Source organism: Podarcis pityusensis (assembly GCF_964106645.2).
Source record: "Podarcis pityusensis genome assembly, chromosome: 5".
In the NCBI taxonomy this organism is placed as follows: Eukaryota; Metazoa; Chordata; class Lepidosauria; order Squamata; family Lacertidae; genus Podarcis; species Podarcis pityusensis.
Window position 1 is genome coordinate 92,907,705 of NC_138032.1, and position 22,404 is coordinate 92,930,108.

Sequence of the window (22,404 nt, forward strand, 5' to 3'; positions counted from 1 at the left end):
CCTGCATCTGTGCAGACACAATTTCCGGCGTCTGCGCATGTGCAGATGCTATTTCCAGTGCAGTGTGCGGGGACTCGCAGAGAGGGTGGCTCGGTTCGGGGGTGTCTCAGGGGCCATTTAAATGACCCCTGTGGGCTGCTTGTGGCCCATGGGCCTTAGGTTGCTGACCCCTGTTTAGAACCAGGCAGGAGAAACATACTCCACTCCTCTAAATCCTCTGGCTTGTCCAGGAGCCAGGACTTTCCTATACTAAAGGACACAAAGGGGAGCAGTTAGTTCACTTCTTGCAGCAGGCAAAACTCGTTAATCAATTTGCTGTGTAAATCTGTTTGCTCATGATTTCATATACCCTGCAAAAGTTATTTTTTAATGTTTTAAATACTTTATGAAACCAAATCCAAACTATTTCTTTTTGTGCTAACTTTATTTATCCCATTAGAAATTAAATAGCAGCATAAGCGTGCTCCCTCACCTGGAGTGCCAAGTTAAGAGCAATTTGGTTTCAAGTGCCGTGAAGCCGCAGCAGCAAGATGCCATCCTTCCGCAAATAACCGCCAAGAACTTGCAGAATGTCAATGCGTTGCATCAGGTAAGCCGAACAGAGCTTAGTACTACGTTTTTACGTTTCATTGTTGTGGTTAGAAAAGTTGCGGAATATCGTGTATGTAGATGCGTGCATCTCATGGTGTCAGAATTTTTTTTTATAAACGTTGATGTTTACCAGGCATTCTTAAGATTTTCAAAACTGCAGGAGGAAATTCTGAGTTATTTAGTAAATGGAGATCATGTTGATTGTAGAAGGAGCCCTACCTAACCTGGTAGAAAAGCTCAGGCCTTATATACAGTAACCCTCGCCTCCAAATCCGGGATGTGGTACCCTCTTGCAGAAGACAAGAGCACAGACACACACAGAGGGCCCCAAGAGAATGTGGTGGTTGAGACAAACATGGGGTGTGTTCTGTAGAGCATGTCCTCTCTAGAAGAGGGCACGTGTTGCGGTGAGACCTGGAGACCAACCGCCTGGTTGTGGGTGAGTATATTGGACAGCCACAACACCTGATTGGTAGGTCCCTCGTTGCTAGGTTTAATCTGGCCAATGGGGAGCTGTCTAAACGGACCGAGGGACCTATATAAACCCATGCACGTGACCCAGAGCTTCCTCTTTCGGCTCGTGCATCAGAACACCTGCCCACCTCTCCCTACTTTTAGGGCATTTTGCGCTTGACCTTGCTATGCCGTCGTGTGTCGTCTGTCATTGGGACAGGGGCATGGCAGGAATTTCCCCCACTTGGCTGATTGGCTGGTGCCATTTGGGTTTCGCCAACTGCGTAGCAAATCGTCACAACTTGTAAGGTTGCGGATAGGCTCTGGTTCAGGTGATAGGGATGGGAGAACGCTCTCGCCATCCCTATGTGAAGGGTATTCCGTTAAAGGAATCCGGGGACTCAACTTGGTTTGGTCAACCCCCGAGAAGGGGTTGTGCCCATGCCTGAGTCCAGGGGAGCATCTGGGGAGTGGACATAGTCCATTCCCAGGCTTTCCACCCACCTCAGGTGTTCGCCTTTGGCTGAGAGCTCTGGGTCAGTGCTACCTGCAAAGCTGCAGGGAGCTAGTCGAACCAGAGCCTATGCAACCACTCATTTCTGTAATCAATAAAGTTGTGGCCTAAATTCTGGCAAAAACCAAATCTAAAATTTGAGTCAAATGTGTGTTTATCTCTGGGTCTGAACACGCAACCAGGTTTCTGCATGGAACATTGAGCCCTTTGGCCCACCCTTTTCACTGATAAACTATGTTTTCCCCTCTTGGCTAGCTACACCTGGTGGTTATCATCCTCTTGGGCCCGCCTGCCTGCCACTCCCATCCCTTATACATCCCAGCAGTAGCAAATCCCACTTAGAATCCATGGAGCCTGAATGAGCAGAGAATGGCAGAGCCACTGAGCACTCGTAGCAATTTAGTCAAGGTCTGTACAGTGGTACCTTGCTTCTCAAACATAATCCGTTTCGGAAGTCCGTTCCAAAACCAAAGCGTTCCAAAACCGAGGCGTGCTTTCCCATGGAAAGTAAAGCAAAATGGATTAATCCGTTCCAGACTTTTAAAAACAACCCCTAAAACAGTGATTTAACATGAATTTTACTATCTAATGTGACCACTGTTCCATAAAATGAAAGGAATAAACAATGTACTACAGTCACACAATCAATCAATCAGTAGCTGAACTGGGTTCCATGCAGTTGCAAAAACAAAACAAAAAGTGTGGCACTCAAAACAGAGCATGTTCAGCTTCCGAAAATAGTTCGCAAACCGGAACACTTACTTCCGGGTTTGCAGTGTTTGGGTTCCCAGTTGTGTTTGAGTACCAAGGCGTTTGAGAACCAAGGTACCACTGTATCTGATCCTGAGGCTAGCAGAAGTGAGATTGAACTGGGGCGTGAGGAAGGGATCTAGCATAGGAATGTGGAGCCCTGGCCCTCCAGGTGGGAGGGATGGGACACACATGCCACCATTATAGTCGGTATCAGGGGGTCCCTCTGCCTCCCTTCACTAAGCTTTGAGCTGGATGGAACTGGAGTTCTCTGGATGAGTAGTGACCTCCTAGCCATAATCACGATTAGCCGTGAGCCTCATAATACGTAGGATTGGTTTGGCATGTATAAGTCTGCTCCTGCTTTGGTCACCCTCCCAGCAGAGCTGCACCGTAGTGGTGCAGACGCACCAGAATGGAGTAGTGCTGGCATATTTGGGACATGGGTGGCGCTGTGGTATAAACCACGGAGCCTCTTGGGCTTGCTGATCAGAAGGTCGGCGGTTCGAATCCGTGTGATGGAGTGAGCTCCTGTTGCTCTGTCCCAGCTCCTGCCAACCTAGCAGTATGAAAGCACGCCAGTGCAATTAGATACATAGGTACCACTGCGGCGGGAAGGTAAATGGCACTTCCATGCGCTCTGGTTTCCGTCACGGTGTCCCATTGTGCCAGAAGCAGTTTAGTCATGCTGGCCATATGACCTGGAAAGCTGTCTGTGGACAAACGCCGGCTCCCTCGGCCTGAAGGCGAGATGAGTGCCACAACCCCAGAGTCGCCTTTGACTGGACTTAACTGTCTAGGGATCCTTTACCTTTACCTAGTGCCGGCATATACCTAGAGATGCTTTGCTGTCTCAATATATGAAGGTGTAGTTGGTTTCCACCATATCCTACAGTCTACTAGCCAGCACTTTTAGAGCACAGGTTTGTGCTCTGACAGCCCATACATAATAAGAGTGATCAAGTGGAACAATACTTTACAGTCGTTCCTGCAGGGCTGAGGTCTGGTGGCTGATGGTACATAGTAGATACTGGCTTGCTCTTGTGTCATAAAAAAAGTTCCTTTTCCTTTCTCTGGAACAATTGTTAAAATTTAAATAATTGGTGTTATTTTTAAGTTTTAAAATGTTTTCTTTAATTGGGTAAACTTTCAAGGTGCTTGAAAAAAATATTTTTAAGACTTTAAGCATGTGGCAAGGAGTGGGGGCAGCAGGAAGAGAAAGAGGAAATCGGTTTAGAGGCATGTTTGTGTGTGTCGTTTTAAAACTGAAGGTGTGGAAAATCTGACACGCCCCCAGCAGAGAAATACCAGTTCCTGTCCATACATATGTGCCTATATTCCTAAGGATGCAGAAGGCTCTTTATTGCCTTTGTTACAACTGTCTAAAGATGGCCTCTGTTGTTTTAATCAGACGAGAATTACTCATTTGAAATTATTTTACTGTAGAGATGGACTGAGAAAAAGGGGCTGAGATGTATGGACTTAAGGCAAGTGTTTTACAAAGCACCATATTACTCTTTAGCAGGAAAACAGAGCCCCAGGCCAATCATTTTCTTCAGCTCCTCGTGAAAACAGTGCTATAGTTCTGTCCAGCAAGACAGAAACAGAAAAAAGCCACAATCTAAAGCTGCCTCTGACTTCAGCAGGTACAAATTTTGAATGCTAATTTTTTTTTAACAGAAACAAATTGATGAGGACAAAATTGTGACAAATGCTTGAATGAGACTTGGAGTGGGTAAATTGTTGTCGTTTAGTCGTGTCCGACTCTTCATGACCCCATGGACCAGAGCACGCCAGGCACTTCTGTCTTCCACTGCCTCCCGCAGTTTGGTCAAACTCATGCTGGTAGCTTCGAGAACACTATCCAGCCATCTTGTCCTCTGTCGTCCCCTTCTCCTTGTGCCCTCCATCTTTCCCAACATTAAGGTCTTCTCCACAGAGTTTTCTCTTCTCATGAGGTGGCCAAAGTATTGGAGCCTCAGCTTCAGGATCTGTCCTTCCAGTGAGCACTCAGGGCTGATTTCCTTCAGAATGGAAAGGTTTGATCTTCTTGCAGTGCATGGGACTCCCAAGAGTCTCTTCCAGCACCATAATTCAAAAGCATCAATTCTTTGGCCATCAGCCTTCTTTATGGTCCAGCTCTCACTTCCATACATCACTACTGGGAAAACCATAGCTTTAACTATACGGACTTTTGTTGGCAACGTGATGTCTCTGCTTTTTAAGATGCTGTCTAGGCTTGTCATTGCTTTTCTCCCAAGAAGCAGGTGTCTTTTAATTTTGTGGCTGCTGTCACCATCTGCAGTGATCATGGAGCCCAAGAAAGTAAAATCTCTCACTGCCTCCATTTCTTCCCCTTTTATTTGCCAGGAGGTGATGGGACCAGTGGCCATGATCTTCATTTTTTTGATGTTGAGCTTCAAACCATATTTTTCGCTCTCCTCTTTCACCCTCAATAAAAGGTTCTTTAATTCCTCCTCATTTTCTGCCATCAAGGTTGTGTCATCTGCATATCTGAGGTTGTTGATATTTCTTCCGTCAGTCTTAATTGCGGCTAGGGATTCATCCAGCCCAGCCTTTCGCATGATGAATTCTGCATATAAGTTAAATAAGCAGGGAGACAGTATACAGCCTTGTCGTACTCCTTTCCCAGTTTTGAACCAATTAGTTATTCCATATCCAGTTCTAACTGTAGCTTCTTGTCCCACATAGAGATTTCTCAGGAGACAGTTGAGGTGATCAGGCACTCCCATCTCTTTAAGAACTTGCCATAGTTTGCTGTGGTCGACACAGTCAGAGGCTTTTGCATGGTCAATAAAGCAGAAGTAGATGTTTTTCTGGAACTCTCTAGCTTTCTCCATAATCCAGCGCATGTTTGCAATTTGGTCTCTGGTTCCTCTGCCCCTTCAAAATCCAGCTTGCACTTCTGGGAGTTCTTGGTCCATATACTGCTTGAGCCTTCCTTGTAGAATTTTAAGCATAACCTTGCTTGAATGAGACTTGGAGTGGGTAAATACAGTATATAAACTATAAAATGGGGTAGTGGTGGGGAAACCCTGGTTCAAACCACATCCCAACTGTGAACTTACTTGCAGATCTCAGGCCAGCCTTTCAGTTTTCCCACTCCAATTTGCACTACAGGGATAATAATAATACCGGGTGGCGATGGGGGTTAAACCACAGAGCCTAGGACTTGCTGATCAGAAGGTCGGCGGTTCGAATTCCCGCAATGGGGGTGAGCTCCCGTTGCTCGGTCTCTGCTCCTGCCAACCTAGCAGTTCGAAAGCATGTCAAAGTGCAAGTAGATAAATAGGTACCGCTCCGGCGGGAAAGTAAATGGCGTTTCCGTGCGCTGCTCTGGTTCGCCAGAAGCGGCTTAGTCATGCTGGCCACGTGACCCGGAAGCTGGCTCCCTCGGCCAGTTAAGCGAGATGAGCGCTGCAACCCAAGAGTCGTCCGTGACTGGACCTAACGGTCAGGGGTCCCTTTACCTTTACTGATCTCACTGATGCAGGGACACTAATACTAAACTAGCCTCCTCTAACCCGGTGCTCTCCATAATGTTTTTATTCTGCACCTCCCAGCAGCCATAGCCAGCATTTTTGGGGAACTGCTTTAAACAGCATATTCTGAGAGATGGGGAGAACGAGGAAACGAGTTATTTATTACCTGCATGATGGTTAAGTTATGTGAATGCAGAGAAGAGAAGTCCAGGCCAGGAAGTTGGTTCATCAATATTTTGTACAATTTGTTTGCTTTAGTATTTAACTCGTGAGCTGCTTTGGGTTCCTTGGCAGAATATATAGGTGCAATAAATAAATGAACACAATATCCAATATTCAGTGTTTGATTTTTGTCTCCAAATCAGAAGCCTTGAAACATTTTAAAAACCAGCTAACAACGTATGAACAGCGGGAGATTAAGGAATATAGAGAGCTGTGGTTTCTTGGACTGGGAGCTAAAAAGATTGAAGCCTATCCTGATGCAGAGAACAACAGTTCCTACGATGATGATCATGGCTCCTACAAAAAGGTAAGAGGCTGAAAGTGCAGTATTGCTTTGGCATCCGTGACTGTGGAAACAACGCAGAACTATTGGTGTTCATCTTGTGTAAGAGCTGTCCAATGAGAGGAAGTGAAGAGTAATTTTCTCATTGCATTTAATAAATCCTGGCTCAGAAATATGAATATTGGGGACTCATAATGCTCACCTCAAATATGAGATGAGCATTTACAGCCTATATTCTTCTTCAGCTTGGATTTTGATCTAAAATGAGAAGGAAGATTTTAATCTGAGCCACAGTCTTTATTGTAATCCCTGCGTTCCTGCTACCCACGTGTCACTGGGTGATGAATGCATGGAACATGTACTTGTGTTTTGTTCATGGAGTCATTGAATCACAGAACTGTAGAGTTTGAAGGGACCCCGAGAGTCATCTAGTCCAACCCTCTGCAATGCAGGAATCTCAGCTAAAGTATCCATGACAGATGGCCATCCAACCTCTACTTAAAAACTTTCAAGGAAGGAGAGTCCATCACCTCCCAAGGGGGTCTGTTCCACTGTCAAACAGCTCTTACCGTCAGAAAATTCTTTCTGATGTTTTGTCGGAATTTACTTTGTTTAACTTGAAGCCATTGGCTCGAGTCCTACCCACCAGAGCAAGAGAAAACAAGCTTGCTCCATCTTCCATGTGACAGCTCTTGAGATATTTGAAGATGGCTATCACATTTCCTCTCGACCGCCTCTTATCCAGGCTAAACATACCCAGTTCCCTCAACCACTCCTCATACAGCTTGGGTTCCAGACCCTTGATCATCCTGGTCGCCCTCCTCTGCACATGTTCCAGCTTGTCAACATCCTTCTGAAATTGTGGTGCCAAAAACTTGACACAGAATTCCAGGTGTGGCAGAAGAGAGAGGTACTATTTTCCCCCTTGATCTGCACACTAGACATCTGTTGATGCAGACTAGAATAGCATTCTAGAGCCAGTGTGGTGTAGTGGTTAAGAGCGGTGGACTCGTAATCTGGTGAACCGGGTTCGCGTCTCTGCTCCTCCACATGCAGCTGCTGGGTGACCTTGGGCCAGTCACACTTCTTTGAAGTCTCTCAGCCCCACTCACCTCACAGAGTGTTTGTTGTGGGGGAGGAAGGGAAAGGAGAATGTTAGCTGCTTTGAGACTCCTGAAGGGGAGTGAAAGGCGGGATATCAAATCCAAACTCTTCTTCTTCTTCTTCTGCATTGCACTGTTGATCCATGTTCAGCTTGTGATCTGCTAGGACCCTAGGTCCTTTTAGCACCAGAGATACAAGGGCACGTACTACTTTTGCTTTCCACTTTTTGTCACCTTGTATAGGTTCTAAGTGATCATATCGCATACAGATATGAAATACTGGCTGTTATTGGGAAAGGATCATTTGGGCATGTTGTGAAGTGTTTGGACCACAAGACAGGTGAAAAAGTAGCAGTGAAGATAATAAGGAACAAAAAGAGGTACGGTATGTCAAAAGTTTTATAAACTTTATCAAGATACCACAATGTTAGATGTTAGTTGAATAGAAATAATTTTTTTTTATTTAATTGTGATTTGTTTTATTATTTTAGCAGAAGATGGGAGTGGTTTTAATCAGTGTTTAGCCAGAAAACCCGTAAAAAATTTTCAGCTAACAAAAAATTGAAGAAATTATTGTTACAGCTTTCTGACTAAACAACAAAATTCATATTCAGGTTTTCAAAATTGTAAGTTGTTTCGAGGGCTGGTTTTGGTGTGAAGATCTTGGGGAGGTTTCTAACTGCTTGACATGGTTAGAAGCCCACTCTAGACTTCACACTAAACACATGATGAGGAACACGCATAGTGCACATGGGACAAGCCCTCCTGTGATCAGACAAGTATAGAAAGTCACATTCATCTTTGTATTTTGTGTAGTGTGCCTGTGCTAAGAGTAATTTGCCTTAAGTGCTATTTTCAACAACACACGGGAATGATCTAGGTTCTGGCATCAGCCTGTGTAAAAAAATGAAAACCAAAACCCTTCTGTCGCACTTAGATTTCATAATCAAGCCTTGGTAGAAGTTAGCATCCTCAATGCTCTACGGCAAAAGGATGAAGACAATGCTCACAATGTCGTCCACATGAAAGAATATTTTTACTTCCGTAATCATTTCTGCATTTCCTTTGAACTCTTAGGGTAAGACAACTTTTCCTTATCTATAATAACAATTACGTAAACTGTTGTGTATATTTATGCCCAAATTGGAGATGGGGGCATGAGAGGGGAAGCAATTACTAAGTATTCACACTTCCATCCCACAAGCATAGACATCTCTTTAAGCAGTATAATGGAGATCTGATCATTGCTCTGTATCAAGTTGCATATTGCGGATCCACTTATAATTTTCGAACGTATGAAACTGCCTTGTATGGAGCCTGAACATTCAAGCATCGTTCATTGTGCCAATCCTGAGGGAGTAGTCCATTAGATGCCCCTTGATCTATGGGTTCCATGGGGAATAGGCCCAAATGTGAGTCCTAGTTATTAGCAAGATTCATAATAGTGCAGTACCTTTGGCTTTAATTGAGGATTCCTACACACTTTCCTGGGACGTGGGTGGCGATGGGGGTTAAACCACAGAGCCTAGGACTTGCTGATCAGAAGGTCGGCGGTTCGAATCCCCGTGACGGGGTGAGCTCCCGTTGCTCGGTCCCTGCTCCTGCCAACCTAGCAGTTCGAAAGCACGTCAAAGTGCAAGTAGATAAATAGGTACCGCTCTGGCGGGAAGGTAAACGGCGTTTCCATGCGCTGCTCTGGTTTGCCAGAAGCGGCTTAGTTATGCTGGCCACATGACCCAGAAGCTGTACGCCGGCTCCCTTGGCCAATAAAGCGAGATGAGCGCTGCAACCCCAGAGTCGGCCACGACTGGACCTAATGGTCAGGGGTCCCTTTACCTTTACCTTTACACACTTTCCTCAGGCAATACATTTTGGGGGGTTCTTTTGAGAGACAGCCACTGTAGATGCCCAGATTTCAGCCAGGTCTCAGTGTCTTTGGTAGGCTGGGGCTAGGGCCTTACTAAGTTCTGAGCAGGCCTGGCCTGAGGCATATCCCGTCACTGAAACAGGTTCTCACCATCTTTGGCATTTCCAGTCGCTCCTGGTAAATCATGCAAAATTTATTTCCAGAGTCTAAAAAACAATCTAATTTCCCCCCTTTCCCTCTTCTTTTTGTGTAGACTGGAATGCATGTATTATGAGCACTTAAAATATTTAGAAACTCCAACTTTTATAACTTTAAAATGAATACACACATGCGCACACACACAAGAGAATGATTTGAAGTTGATACTGGAGGTTTTTAAGCAGAGGTCCGATGGCCATCTGACATAGGTGCTTTTGTCAAGATTCCTGCATTTCACTAGATACTCTTGGGGTCCCTCCCAGCTCCACAATTCTACGGTTCTATTCTTTTAAATAACCATAATGAAAGATGGTGGTTTTCTGTCATCTGAGAACCCAAGCAGTTCTGGTACGGTTTGCTGTGGTATGCTAGAACTAATTTCCTACCGGGAAGATTTTTATGGTGTTCCAGTGTTGTACCCCTTGGAAGTGATCTTTTTTGATGAAACTTTCAAAGTATTTACAGCCACGGGCTCCTTTGGAAGGAGGATCCGGGTGAAAATTTAATAAATAAATTATATAAAAATCAGAAGTCATTAAGGGGACCTATCCAGGCATTTGAGCAGCTTTGATGCATGGTAACTGCCTGTGATGGGATGATGAGCTGCTTGTGCGTAAAATCGTATCCCCTCAGAGTTTGTTCAAGTCCACAAACCTCTGTCTGTGACGGAGCCCCTCAGACATGGCTCCTCTAGTCACTAGCAGATTCCGACAGTGGTTGCTTTCGGAATCGCTTCCAACATAAAAGCTCCTTAACGGAAACACGTCTTCTGGACTCTCTGCGTGACAGTTTCCGGCGAGGAGTGGGTGTCCCTACAGGAGGTCCTGAAACCTCCCCACTGTTTTCGCTGGAAGTGTCTCTGAGCCATCCCTCCAGCTCACTTTCCCTCAGCTCACCTCCTCTCCCCCTACTGGTTCCCTCTTCAGCTGCTGAGTCTCTCCCAACCTGTGTGAGCCCTTTCACCTCCCTTCCTTCCGATGGCAGTTCCCTGACATCCACCTCCCCTCCAGGGCCCCCTTCACCCCCTCCCGCCCCCTCCTCTACGGGCGGTGAGGAGGCAAAACCCCGGAATGAACTTCCTTCATCTTCCGATGTCTCGAACACTTCTCTCCACCTGTTGCGGTTCCTGGTCTCGAAGTACTCCTCCTCCTCAGAGTCCATCTCCTCTTCCCCTTCCGAGTCCGGGAATCCTTCCAACTCCTCCTCCTCATCGGTGGTCCCAAAGTATTCCCTCCGGAACCTCTCCACAGGCTGAGGTTTCCTTGGGAACCTTTGATGGAACGTTTCTATCAATACCTCGTCATTGATATCTTCTGCCATTACCCAAGTGTTTTCTGACTCCGGTTCTCCTTCCCACGCTACCAAATACTCCACCTGATCCCCCTTCCACCTGGCGTCGAGGATTTCTGCCACATGGCTGCTGCATTCTCTTTCTTCTATGACCGGTCCCCGAGTGGCCATCCCTTCTCGTCCCCCCTCATACGGTGACAGTAACGACCTGTGAAATAGTGGGTGCAGTTTCATGTGGTTGGGTAACCGGAGCCTGAAAGCCACTGGGTTGACCTGTTGAATGACCTCAAAGGGACCCAATCTCCTGGGTCTTAATTTCTTACAACCTCCTTTGAACGGCAACCCTTGGGTTGACAGCCACACCCTATCTCCCACCCTTATGGTTTCACCTTCCCTTCGGTTCTTGTCTGCCTGCCTCTTGTATTCTTCCTTCGCCCTTTCTAAGTTGAGTTGGAGCTGACGATGGATTGCTTCCATTTCTTCTACAAAATGCTCGGCTGCCGGGACGCTCCATCTCTCCCCTTCTCCCCCTGGGAAAGCCCTGGGATGACACCCATAATTAGCCAAGAAGGGGCTCATCCCTGTGGACACATTCTCGGCATTGTTGTAGGCAAATTCCGCCAGCGCCAACTTTACTACCCAGTCATTCTCTCTGTCATTGACATAACACCTCAGGTATTGCTGGAGGACACCGTTTGCTCTTTCCGCCTGCCCGTTGGTTTCAGGGTGCCGGGCAGTCGAAAAGTTGACCTCCACCTGCAGTAAGCTCATGAGCTTCCTCCAGAACCTGGAAGTAAATTGTTTTCCTCGGTCTGAGACCACCCTCAATGGCACCCCGTGCAACCTAAAAATGTGTTCTACAAATAACTTCGCTGTCTCTTCCGCCGTGACTGCATGCGAGCAGGCTACAAAGTGGCACATCTTTGTTAGTAGGTCTACCACCACCATGATGACTGTTTTCCCCTTGGACTTCGGCAGATCAGTCATAAAATCTATCGACACTGCCTCCCAAGGTCGTTCTGGGGTTGGTAAGGGTTCTAATAGCCCCGCCGGCGCCCGCCTCTCCCCTTTGGCTCGCTGGCATTGCTCGCACCCTCTTACATACTCCCGTACATCTTCCCTCACCTTAGGCCACCAAAATTCCCTGGTGACCAACCACATGGTTTTGTGTTGTCCAAAATGCCCCGCCGTGGGGCTGTCGTGCAACTGCTTGAGTACCCTCCCCCTTAAGTCTCCTTCAGGGATATACAGTGCCCCTTTGTAATACAAAGCTCCATTTCTTTCCTCGAAACCCCCTGGTTCCTCTCCCTCACCCCTAAGACCTCTGAGCTTATTCTGGGCGTATTCATCATTCTCTGTTTCCTCTACCAGTTCTCTTTGTCCCACCAATGCCGCCCCACACACCCAGCGGTCCTCTGGAATGACATGTCTCTCTTCGGGTGCTCCCTCCCCCTCCAAATATTCAGGTTTGCGTGAGAGAGCGTCCGCCCTAATGTTCTCTGGGCCTGGCACGTAACAAATCTCAAAGTTAAATTTGGAGAACTCCTGGGCCCATCTCACTTGCCGTTGGTTGAGCACTCGTGCCGTCCTCCAATACTCTAGGTTCTTGTGGTCAGTGCACACTTGCACCTTATGTTGTGCGCCAATTAGCAGGTGCCTCCATCTCCGGAACGCCTCATGAATGGCGAGTAGTTCTCGGTCATACACCATGTAGTTCCTCTCGGATTTGTTCAGCTTTCGCGAAAAAAAGGCACACGGTCTCCACTCTGACTCCTCCTTCCCTGGCTGCAGAAGCACCGCCCCAATCGCTCTGTCTGATGCGTCAGTTTCCACTCTCATCGGTTTTTGTAAATCCACATGCAGGAGTTGTTCTTCCGAGGCGAAGGCCCTTTTTAGTTCCTCAAATGCTCGCTCCGCCTCCTCAGTCCAAACGAACTTCTTCTTACTGCTGAGACAGTCCGTAATGGGCGCCGTCAGGTGGGCAAAGTTTCGGATGAACTTACGATAGAAGTTCCCAAATCCTAGGAACCTCTGCACATCCTTCCTTGTTTTGGGTTTTTTCCATTCCAGCACCGCCTGGACCTTGCCGGGATCCATGGCCAATCCCTTGTCTGACAGGCGATACCCCAGGAATTCCACCTCCTTGGTATGAAACTGACACTTCTCCAGTTTCACCCACAGCTGGTTGGCTTGCAGCCTGCTCAACACTTCTCTGACATCTCTCACATGCTGCTCCTCATTCTCAGAATACACCAACACGTCGTCTAAGAAGGCCACACAATTCTTGTAAAGCAAAGGCCCCAGGACGTGGTTCATAAACGATTGAAAGCACGCGGAGCCTGCTTGTAGGCCGAAGGGCATAATGAGATATTCAAATGCCCCTAAAGGGGTGAACATGGTGGTTTTCCATTCATCCCCCTTCCTTATTCGTATCAGGTTGTACGCCCCCCTTAGGTCCAGCTTTGTGAAAATCTTTCCCTTCCGCACCCTTGTCAAAATGTCGTCAATCCTGGGCATAGGGAAGGCCACTGGTTCTGACACTGCGTTCAAGGCCCTGAAGTCACACACCAGCCTCGGCTTGTCCGTGTTTTTTTTATCCACAAAAAACACTGGGCTGCCCCCCACCGCCCTGGACTCTCTGATGAACCCTCTCTTCAGGTTCTTGTCAATGAACTCCCTTAGCTCCTGCATCTCTCTGTCTGACATGGCGTACAGCTTGCCTACAGGGAGCTGTGCCCCAGGGAGTAAATTGATTTGACAGTCAAAGGGTCTATGCGGGGGTAGTTGGTCAGCTTCCCTTTCGCTGAAGACGTCGCGGAGATCTGCGTATTGTCGTGGTACCTTCACGTTCTCCGTTACTTCAGTCCCTGCTAGGGTGGCTTGGGCCCCTGCCAAACCCTTTCCCTCTTTGCAGTGTTCTAAGCAATGTGCTGAACCAAAAGAAACCACTCTCTGATGCCAGCCCACCAGCGGATCATGTAACGCTAGCCAGCTCATCCCCAATATAATGGGAGCTCCTCCCAAGGTGGCCACATTAAACGCTATCAGTTCGGTGTGCCTTGCCACCTTCATTATCATTGGGACGGTCTGCAAGCTGACTTCTCCTCCCAACAGCTCCCTGCCATCGATCGTGGTCACCTGCAGGGGGTTGCTTAAAGGGATCGTCTGTATCTGGTGTTCAGCTGCAAACTCTTTGCTCATGAAATTGCAGGAGCTGCCTGAGTCCAACAGCGCCTTTATCTTTAGAGGGTGTCCGTTTGGCAGCTCTAGCGCCACTTCTATCACTAGGGCGGGTTTAGGAGGTTCTGGCGTGGGCACTTTCACTGCTCTTTGGCCTGGCTGCTGTGCCCCGACGGTGGCAGCCAGGCGTTGGCTTTTACTTGCTCCGGTATTTCTTCCTCTCTTCCCTCCACAGCTCCCACCATCCCTTGCCATTCCTTCCTCTGGGGGCAGACTCTGGCAAAGTGACCTGGCTGTTGGCAGAGATAGCATTTCCGGGCGCCTTTTCCCTCCTTCTTTCCCCCCTCACTGGGCTTTGAAACTGCGCGCGCGCGCACTGTTCCGATTTCCATCGGCTCTGCCGGCGGGAAAGTTGGCTCTGGAATGTCTGGAATGCGGAACTCCTTCCAACGTTCCCCCTTCCCTTCCCGCCTCTCCAATGCTCTCGCCTCCTGGCGCGCTCCTATGGTCAGCGCAGATTTGGTCAGCTGGTCCATAGAATCCGCCCTGGGGCCCCGGGAAAGTTCGTCTTTCACAGCCGAAGAAAGCCCTTCTTCAAATAGCATTTGAATGGGTTCCGCCGATAAGTCCCACCCCAATCTGTGAACCAGCATGGTGAACTCAGTCCAGTACTCACGGACAGATCGGCTCCCCTGTTTGCAAGCCATTAACTGTCTGCGCACCACTCCCTGCTCAATATCGCTGGAAAACATCAGATCCATGGCGCGAAAGAACTTCATCGTGTCCTTTAGGACGTCACTATTCGCTGCCATCAGGGGTCTAACCCAGTCTCTCGCCCCCTTTTCAAGATGCCCAATCACGAAAGCCACTCGTGATTCCTCGTCAGGGAATTCATCAAACTGCAGATTGAGGGCATATTGCATCTCTGTCCGAAAGGCATGATAGTCTTTGGGCTCCCCCCCAAACTTCTGCACCAATCCTGGTACCTTTCTGGCGAGCTGGGTGGCTTTCCCCTTTTTGTCTGCATCCTGAGCCCTCCTCTCCTCAAGCCTCGCCGTCTGCAGCGCTAGCTGGACCTCCAACGCCCGGTACCTTTCTTCCAGGCTTGGACCCGCTCCAGCTCCTGCTTCTCCGGTTCCGGCTGGGTTGCTCATGATGCCTTCTCCTGCACAAGCTGCTTTCAAAGACTGTCGGAATGCTGTGATGGGATGATGAGCTGCTTGTGCGTAAAATCGTATCCCCTCAGAGTTTGTTCACGTCCACAAACCTCTGTCTGTGACGGAGCCCCTCAGACATGGCTCCTCTAGTCACTAGCAGATTCCGACAGTGGTTGCTTTCGGAATCGCTTCCAACATAAAAGCTCCTTAACGGAAACACGTCTTCTGGACTCTCTGCGTGACAGTTTCCGGCGAGGAGTGGGTGTCCCTACAGGAGGTCCTGAAACCTCCCCACTGTTTTCGCTGGAAGTGTCTCTGAGCCATCCCTCCAGCTCACTTTCCCTCAGCTCACCTCCTCTCCCCCTACTGGTTCCCTCTTCAGCTGCTGAGTCTCTCCCAACCTGTGTGAGCCCTTTCACCTCCCTTCCTTCCGATGGCAGTTCCCTGACACTGCCCAATGGAGGAAATGGAGGCAGTGAGAGATTTTATTTTCTTGGGCTCCATGATCACTGCAGATGGTGACAGCAGTCACAAAATTAAAAGACGCCTGCTCCTTGGGAGAAAGGCGATGGCAAATCTAGACAACATCTTAAAAAGTAGAGACATCACCTTGCCAACAAAGGTCCGTATAGTTAAAGCCATGGTTTTCCCAGTAGTGATGTATGGAAGTGAGAGCTGGACCATAAAGAAGGCTGATCGCCGAAGAATTGATGTTTTGAATTCTGGTGCTGGAGGAGACTCTTGAGAGTCCCATGGACTGCAAGAAGATCAAACACATCCATTCTTAAGGAAATCAGCCCTGAGTGCTCACTGGAAGGACAGATCGTGAAGCTGAGGCTCCAATACTTTGGCCACCTCATGAGAAGAGAAGACTCCCTGGAAAAGACCCTGATGTTGGGAAAGATGGAGGTCACAAGGAGAAGGGGACGACGGAGGACGAGATGGTTGGACAGTGTTCTCGAAGCTGCTAACATGAATTTGACCAAACTGCATGTAGTGGTTCTAGGGGCTGCTCGTGCGTAAGCCGGTGCAAATACCTGGCTGGGTTGCCTGAGTGAACCTTTTCTGTCCGGACAGGCACTCACCCGTGGCTGTCTCAATCGCTGGCAGAATCCGTTAGTGGGCGTTTCTTAAACTTCTTCCAGCAAAGAAGCTCTTTGACGCCTAGTCTCCTCCTACTCTCTCTGCGCGAAAGCCTTCTGCGCAAGGAGGGCGTAGGCAGCGGAGGACCCCTACTCTCCCCGCTGGTCCCCGGCAAGGAGTCATGGGCCCGCCTCGCCGCTTCCCCCATCTGCCCCCCTTCTCCACTGGTGCTACGCTGATTCTCTTCCCCAGAAGATGGGCTGCTTCTCCCGATCCCTGGACGCTCTCTGGAATCCCTCTGGATTTTGCTCTCTCCCTCCGGCACTGATGGCAGTTCCCTGACACTGCAGGAGGCAGTGGAAGACAGGAGTGCCTGGCGTGCTCTGGTCCATGGGGTCACGAAGAGTCGGACACGACTGAACGACTAAACAACAACAACAACAACAACAACAACAACAACTGCCCAAATCAGTTTTCACTCCAATCATCATTAGCTGCATTAGATCACAGTGCTCAGCAGCTGCCATTAGAGATGCTGAAACTTTTATGAGGTAACTGCGTAGATAGCCATACTTTTTTCTCTGAAGGATGTAAATATTCTGACATGGTCTTGGACTTTAAGTGTGTTCAGATTTTATCCTTTCAGTCAGAAGTAGAATAAAGAAATATATATTTTCTGCCATTTAAAATTGTTCACAGTATAATGTATAAATGCTTTTTTTTCTCTCACCCCACAGTATAAATTTGTATGAACTAATCAAGAAAAATAATTTCCAAGGTTTTACACTGGGTTTGATTCGTAGATTCACCCTGTGTATATTAAGATGCTTACAGTTGTTGTACACAGAAAAGATTATTCACTGTGATCTAAAGCCTGTAAGTACAACCATTTTTATATATCATTGCAGATTTTGTGTAATGAAGCACAGTCCAAGTCTTTAAAGGTAAAGGGACTCCTGACAGTTACCGTAAGTCCAGTCACGAATGACTCTGGCATTGCGGCACTCATCTCGCTTTACAGGTCGAGGGAGCCGGCGTTTTTCCGGGTCATGAGGCGAACCAGAGCAGCGCACAAAAATGCCGTTTACCTTCCCGCCTCAGCGATACCTATTTATCTACTTGCACTGGTGTGCTTTCAAACTGCTAGGTTGGCAGGAGCTGGTGACTGAGCAATGAGAGCTCACCCCGTCGCGGGGATTTGAACCACTGACCTTCTGATCGGCAAGTCCAAGCAGCACGGTGGTTTAAACCACAGCACCACCCACGTCCCTCTAGTCCAAGTCTTTAGACAAGACTAAAGATTATTGTTTCCAAAAATGCATAACATTATTTTTCTCTCCCTCACTTAAAATCTCCTGGGCCCCTTGTCAGTGGCTAATTTTTTAACTCTCATGCACATTATGGATTGTTATTTACACCAAGGAGTAGAAAAATATGTAAACATCCCCCCCCCCTTAAACTGTGTTGTTTCATATTCTGTATATTCTACTGTGTATTCTACAGTATTCCCCCCCCCGTGTTTGTGTGTATGTGTGTGTGTGTGTGTGTGTATTTCTGTGTAATGAGTTCATTTCAATGAATGGGGTCAGTTAGGTCCTAACAAGATGGGACATTATGTGTGTATTTGCATTTAACATGCACTTTAAAAAAATATATGCAAATAGTAGGTGCTGGGGGTGATTACTGCTGCAAGTAGCAAAGGGGAGTTTAACCCTTATCTTCTTGCTTTCTATCCTGGCAAAAATAAATGCTCCTCCGAAGCTGCTATTTGCATTGGAAGGAAAACTCCCATTGTCACTATTTAATGTTATGTCTAGCTTGACTAGATTTCATTGGGTGGATGCGGGTCTACCCAAGGGACGCGGGTGGCGCTGTGGGTTAAACCACAGAGCCCAGGACTTGCCGATCAGAAGGTTGGTTCGAATCCCCGCAACGGGGCGAGCTCCCATTGCTCGGTCCCAGCTCCTGCCAACCTAGCAGTTTGAAAGCACGTCAAAGTGCAAGTAGATAAATAGGTACCGCTCCGGCGGGAAGGTAAACGGCGTTTCCGTGTGCTGCTCTGGTTTGCCAGAAGCGGCTTAGTCATGCTGGCCACATGACCCGGAAGCTGTACCCCGGCTCCCTCGGCCTGTAAAGCGAGATGAGCGCCACAACCCCAGAGTCGGCCACAGCTGGACCTAATGTTCAGGGGTCCCTTTACCTTTTACCTAGCTTGACTAGACCTCTTTGAAAGTAAAAGGAAGTAATGAAATACTGAGGTATAGATGACTCTCATATGGTTAAGCATTCAACATCACAATAGCTGTTTTATGTTGATGGAGCAGTGATGTTTGGAAAGCTTTAACCATTCAGTGAATTTTCCAAATCACTGAGTGTCATATGACCAAATATATAGACCAAAGCATTAGCTTATGTTAGAGATATGATATTTATTTCAGTTTCCTCTAGTACAGACTCCTAATGAAGGTCTATTTTCTATGAGACACTGTCTATATTAAAACCACTTTCCCTTGTACAGTGGTACCTCGGGTTACATAAGCTTCAGGTTACATACGCTTCAGGTTACACACTCCACTAAGCCAGAAATAGTGCTTCAGGTTAAGAACTTTGCTTAAGGATAAGAACAGAAATCGTGCTCCAGCGACGCGGCAGCAGCGGGAGGCCCCATTAGCTAAAGTGGTGCTTCAGGTTAAGAACAGTTTCAGGTTAAGTAGGGACCTCCGGAACGAATTAGGTACTTAACCCGAGGTACCACTGTAATTGGTCTGCTGCCACCCTTAGCCTGGCTTAAATGTGCCATTCGGTGTATTAAAAAATGTATATTTGTTCATGCAGGTTTCTATATGCTCAATGTTAGAGAACTGAGATCTGAAGTTGGTGGAAATGACCCCCATCAAGGAAGGCTTTTCTAATTCCTTCCCAGATTGGCCCAGCAGGTTTATGTGGCCCCTCTACAGTTATGCAGCAGTTGATTCCCTTTCTGGGGCTAATTTTCATGGTTCCTATGGAACATGATAAAGTCTCAGGGAGGCATGTTCTCAGTGTGGTTGACTAACCTGCCCTTTTCTGACCTGGTCCCTGCCCTTCTGAGCTAAGCATTCAAAGGTGCCAGGGCAGGGGTCAGCAAACTTTTTCAGCAGGGGGTCGGTCCATTGTCCCTCAGACCTTGTGGGGGGCCGGACTATATTTTTTTTGGGGGGGGGGAATGAACAAATTCCTATGCCCCACAAATAACCCAGAGATTCATTTTAAATAAAAGGACACATTCTACTCATGTAAAGACATACTGATTGCCAGACTGTCCGCGGGCTGGATTTAGAAGGCGATTGGGCCGGATCCAGCCCCCGGGCCTTAGTTTGCCTACCCATGTGCTAGTGAATGGTCAGTACTTCTTCAGAATGTAGCCATGTGAGCAAAATGGCAACCTATAATTTATAAGCATTGTTTGAGTTCTTGCTGATAGATCAGCAAATGAATGACCTTTGCCTTCCTGTATGAACACTCCATCCACAAAATAAGTCACACCTAAAAGAGGAGGTCAAAGATGCTGGGATTTCTCACCAGACACCACCATATACAGTGGTACCTCGGGTTAAGAACTTAATTCGTTCTGGAGGTCCGTTCTTAACCCGAAACTGTTCTTAACCTCAGCTTTCAGAGCATAGTGATCAGACCATGGCACCTTCATCGAAGGAGACATGATCACATCTATACCGACGCCAAAGATCAAATCCAGCGTGTGGCCTGCTTGATGTGTGGGGCCCGAAACAAACTGGGAGAGCCCTAGTGTCGCCATGGAAGACACCAGGTCCAGAGCCTGTGAGGAGGGAGTGGCATCAGCATGGATGTTGAAGTCCCCCAATACCAATAGGTTAGGGAACTCCAAGGCCCAGCCGGCCACCGCCTCCAGCAGGGTGGCTGCTGGTGCGCTAGGTGGCCGGTACACCAGCCAGACAGCCAAGCTCACCTCGGAGCCCCACACTAGGCCAACACATTCAATGCCAGGGATCGATGGCGATGGTAGAGCCCTGAAAGAACAATCTTCCCGGATTAATAATGCCACCCCTCCCCCCCGGCCCACAGTCCGCGACTGGTGGAGGACGGAGAAACCCGGGGGCGCCATCTCTCGTAAGGTAACTGTTGCCCCTTTGCGCACCCAGGTCTCCGTCACACAAGCCAGGTCAACCCCCTGCGAGGTGAAGAAATCTCGCAGGGTGGCGGTTTTGTTTCCTATAGACCTGGCATTGCGCAACACCAGTGACGGAGGTGAGTAATCCTTGCTCACCCTACCTTTGTCCCTCAAGACAGAGCTGTTCCACCAGGCCTTTGATCAGGGCGCAGCCTGACCCCCTCCTCTGGCAATCTGCACAGAATGTTGCTTAATGGTTGCCATTAATTTGATTTTAATTAATTTTATAATGAATGTTTTTAGAATGTTGGATTATTTTGATTGTTGTTAGCCGCCCTGAGCCCAGCTTCGGCTGGGGAGGGCGGGATATAAATAAAAATTTATTATTATTATTATTATTATTATTATTATTATTATTATTAACCTGAAGCACCACTTTAACTAATGGGGCTCCCACTGCTGCCGCGTGATTTCCGTTCTCATCCTGAAGCAAAGTTCTTAACCTGAGGTACTATTTCTGGGTTAGCGGAGTCTGTAACATGAAACGTGTGTAACCTGAAGCGTCTGTAACCCGAGGTACCACTATATTTGCAGTCTGGTTGTTTTCCCCCTGTAAAAATGTTTTTGCCGTTAGTCTGCTAACCTGATAGATGTGTGTTGATATTTTCTCTCCCCCTTCTTCGCTTTCCCCCATTTTAGGAGAACATATTAATAAACCAACCCCAACCTGGGCAGGTTTCATTTAAAGTTATCGACTTTGGATCAAGCTGCTATGAACACCAAAGAGGTTTGCAGAAAAGTCAAGTAGATGTAATTTTCTTTATTAGATTTCTTAATTTTTGATTGATTTACTTATGTACTTCAAACTCCACATCTTCAGTATAAATTTATAATCCTGGGGCAGCTTACAAGGGAGTAAGAAACAAAGGCACAATGAATTTTTAAAATAGTTTTTCGAAGTAAAAAGGGAAATCAACACTGGCCTCTGTCCCTCTTTCTTTCCCTCCCTCCTCTGATGCCCTTTCACATCTCTGCCCCCCATTGGCTTGCATGGCTGTTTGTTGCAGCAGCCCTGGCTACAAGTGCCTCAGCTGAATGGTGCCTGTGGGGCTGCCCGGGGGGTGGAGAGTGCCGGGAGTGGGGGTGGCCTTGGAGGAGAAGAAGAAGAAGAAGAAGAAGAAGAAGAAGAAGAAGAGTTTGGATTTGATATCCCGCTTTATCACTACTCGAAGGAGTCTCAAAGCGGCTAACATTCCCCTTTCCCTTCCTCCCCCACAACAAACACTCTGTGAGTGGGGCTGAGAGACTTCAGAGAAGTGTGACTAGCCCAAGGTCACCCAGCAGCTGCATGTGGAATCGGAGATGCGAACCTGGTTCCCCAGATTACGAATCTACCGCTCTTAACCACTACACCACACTGGCTCTCGAGTAAGCAAGCAAGCCAGTGGGAGAGGGTGCCCAGCCAGCCAGTCCTACAGTCCTTGCAGTTGGGAATGGACAAATTAGTGGGATACCTGGCAAGCAGGTGTTCCGCTAGCCTTTCTTGTGCTTACTGTGTGCCAGGCCTGCCTGGGAGCTGAGTTGCGTGTCGAGACCCCGAGACCACCCTCTCGTTGATGAATAAGACACAAGGACACAGATATTAGGTTAATGTTATTGGGCAAATTTAGGCCACAGCTTTATTGGTTACAGAATGTGAGTGGTATTGGCTTAGGCATTGGAATTGACCCGACTATATCTGACTCCTGCCCGTCACGCAGGGAGTCCAGTAAGGGTCAATCACCAGTAGGGGGAGCCCCGTCGATGCAAACCAACTTGAGCTCCCCCTGGGTTCCCGGCGGGGTCGTGGCATGGCCCTAGCCCAGCCCCGGACTTTGGACAAGATCCACACCCCCGGGTTCCTTTAACAGAATACCCTTCAGCTTGGAGGGGCAGGTGATGGCCACACCTCGCCTCCCCCAGAGCCAGTGTGGTGTAGTGGTTAAGAGTGGTGGACTCGTAATCTGGTGAACCGGGTTCACTTCCCCGCTCCTCCACATGGAGCTGCTGGGTGACCTTGGGCTAGTCACACTTCTCTGAAG

General features: G+C 47.9%; 1 protein-coding gene across 3 annotated transcripts in view; it reads left to right on the forward strand.

The window, feature by feature from the left end:
• DYRK4 (dual specificity tyrosine phosphorylation regulated kinase 4) overlaps positions 1–22,404 on the forward strand; it is a 56,801-nt gene that overhangs the window by 22,398 nt on the left and 11,999 nt on the right. For 2 of the 3 annotated variants that reach the window (XM_081005464.1, XM_081005466.1), the window contains 7 exons: positions 440–589; positions 3,831–3,954; positions 6,177–6,340; positions 7,663–7,799; positions 8,357–8,497; positions 16,932–17,070; positions 21,023–21,110. In XM_081005464.1, coding sequence (XP_080861590.1) covers positions 440–589; positions 3,831–3,954; positions 6,177–6,340; positions 7,663–7,799; positions 8,357–8,497; positions 16,932–17,070; positions 21,023–21,110 — 943 coding nt within the window. The remainder of the gene's footprint in view (positions 1–439; positions 590–3,830; positions 3,955–6,176; positions 6,341–7,662; positions 7,800–8,356; positions 8,498–16,931; positions 17,071–21,022; positions 21,111–22,404) is intronic. The other variant, XM_081005465.1, reaches the window with a different exon arrangement.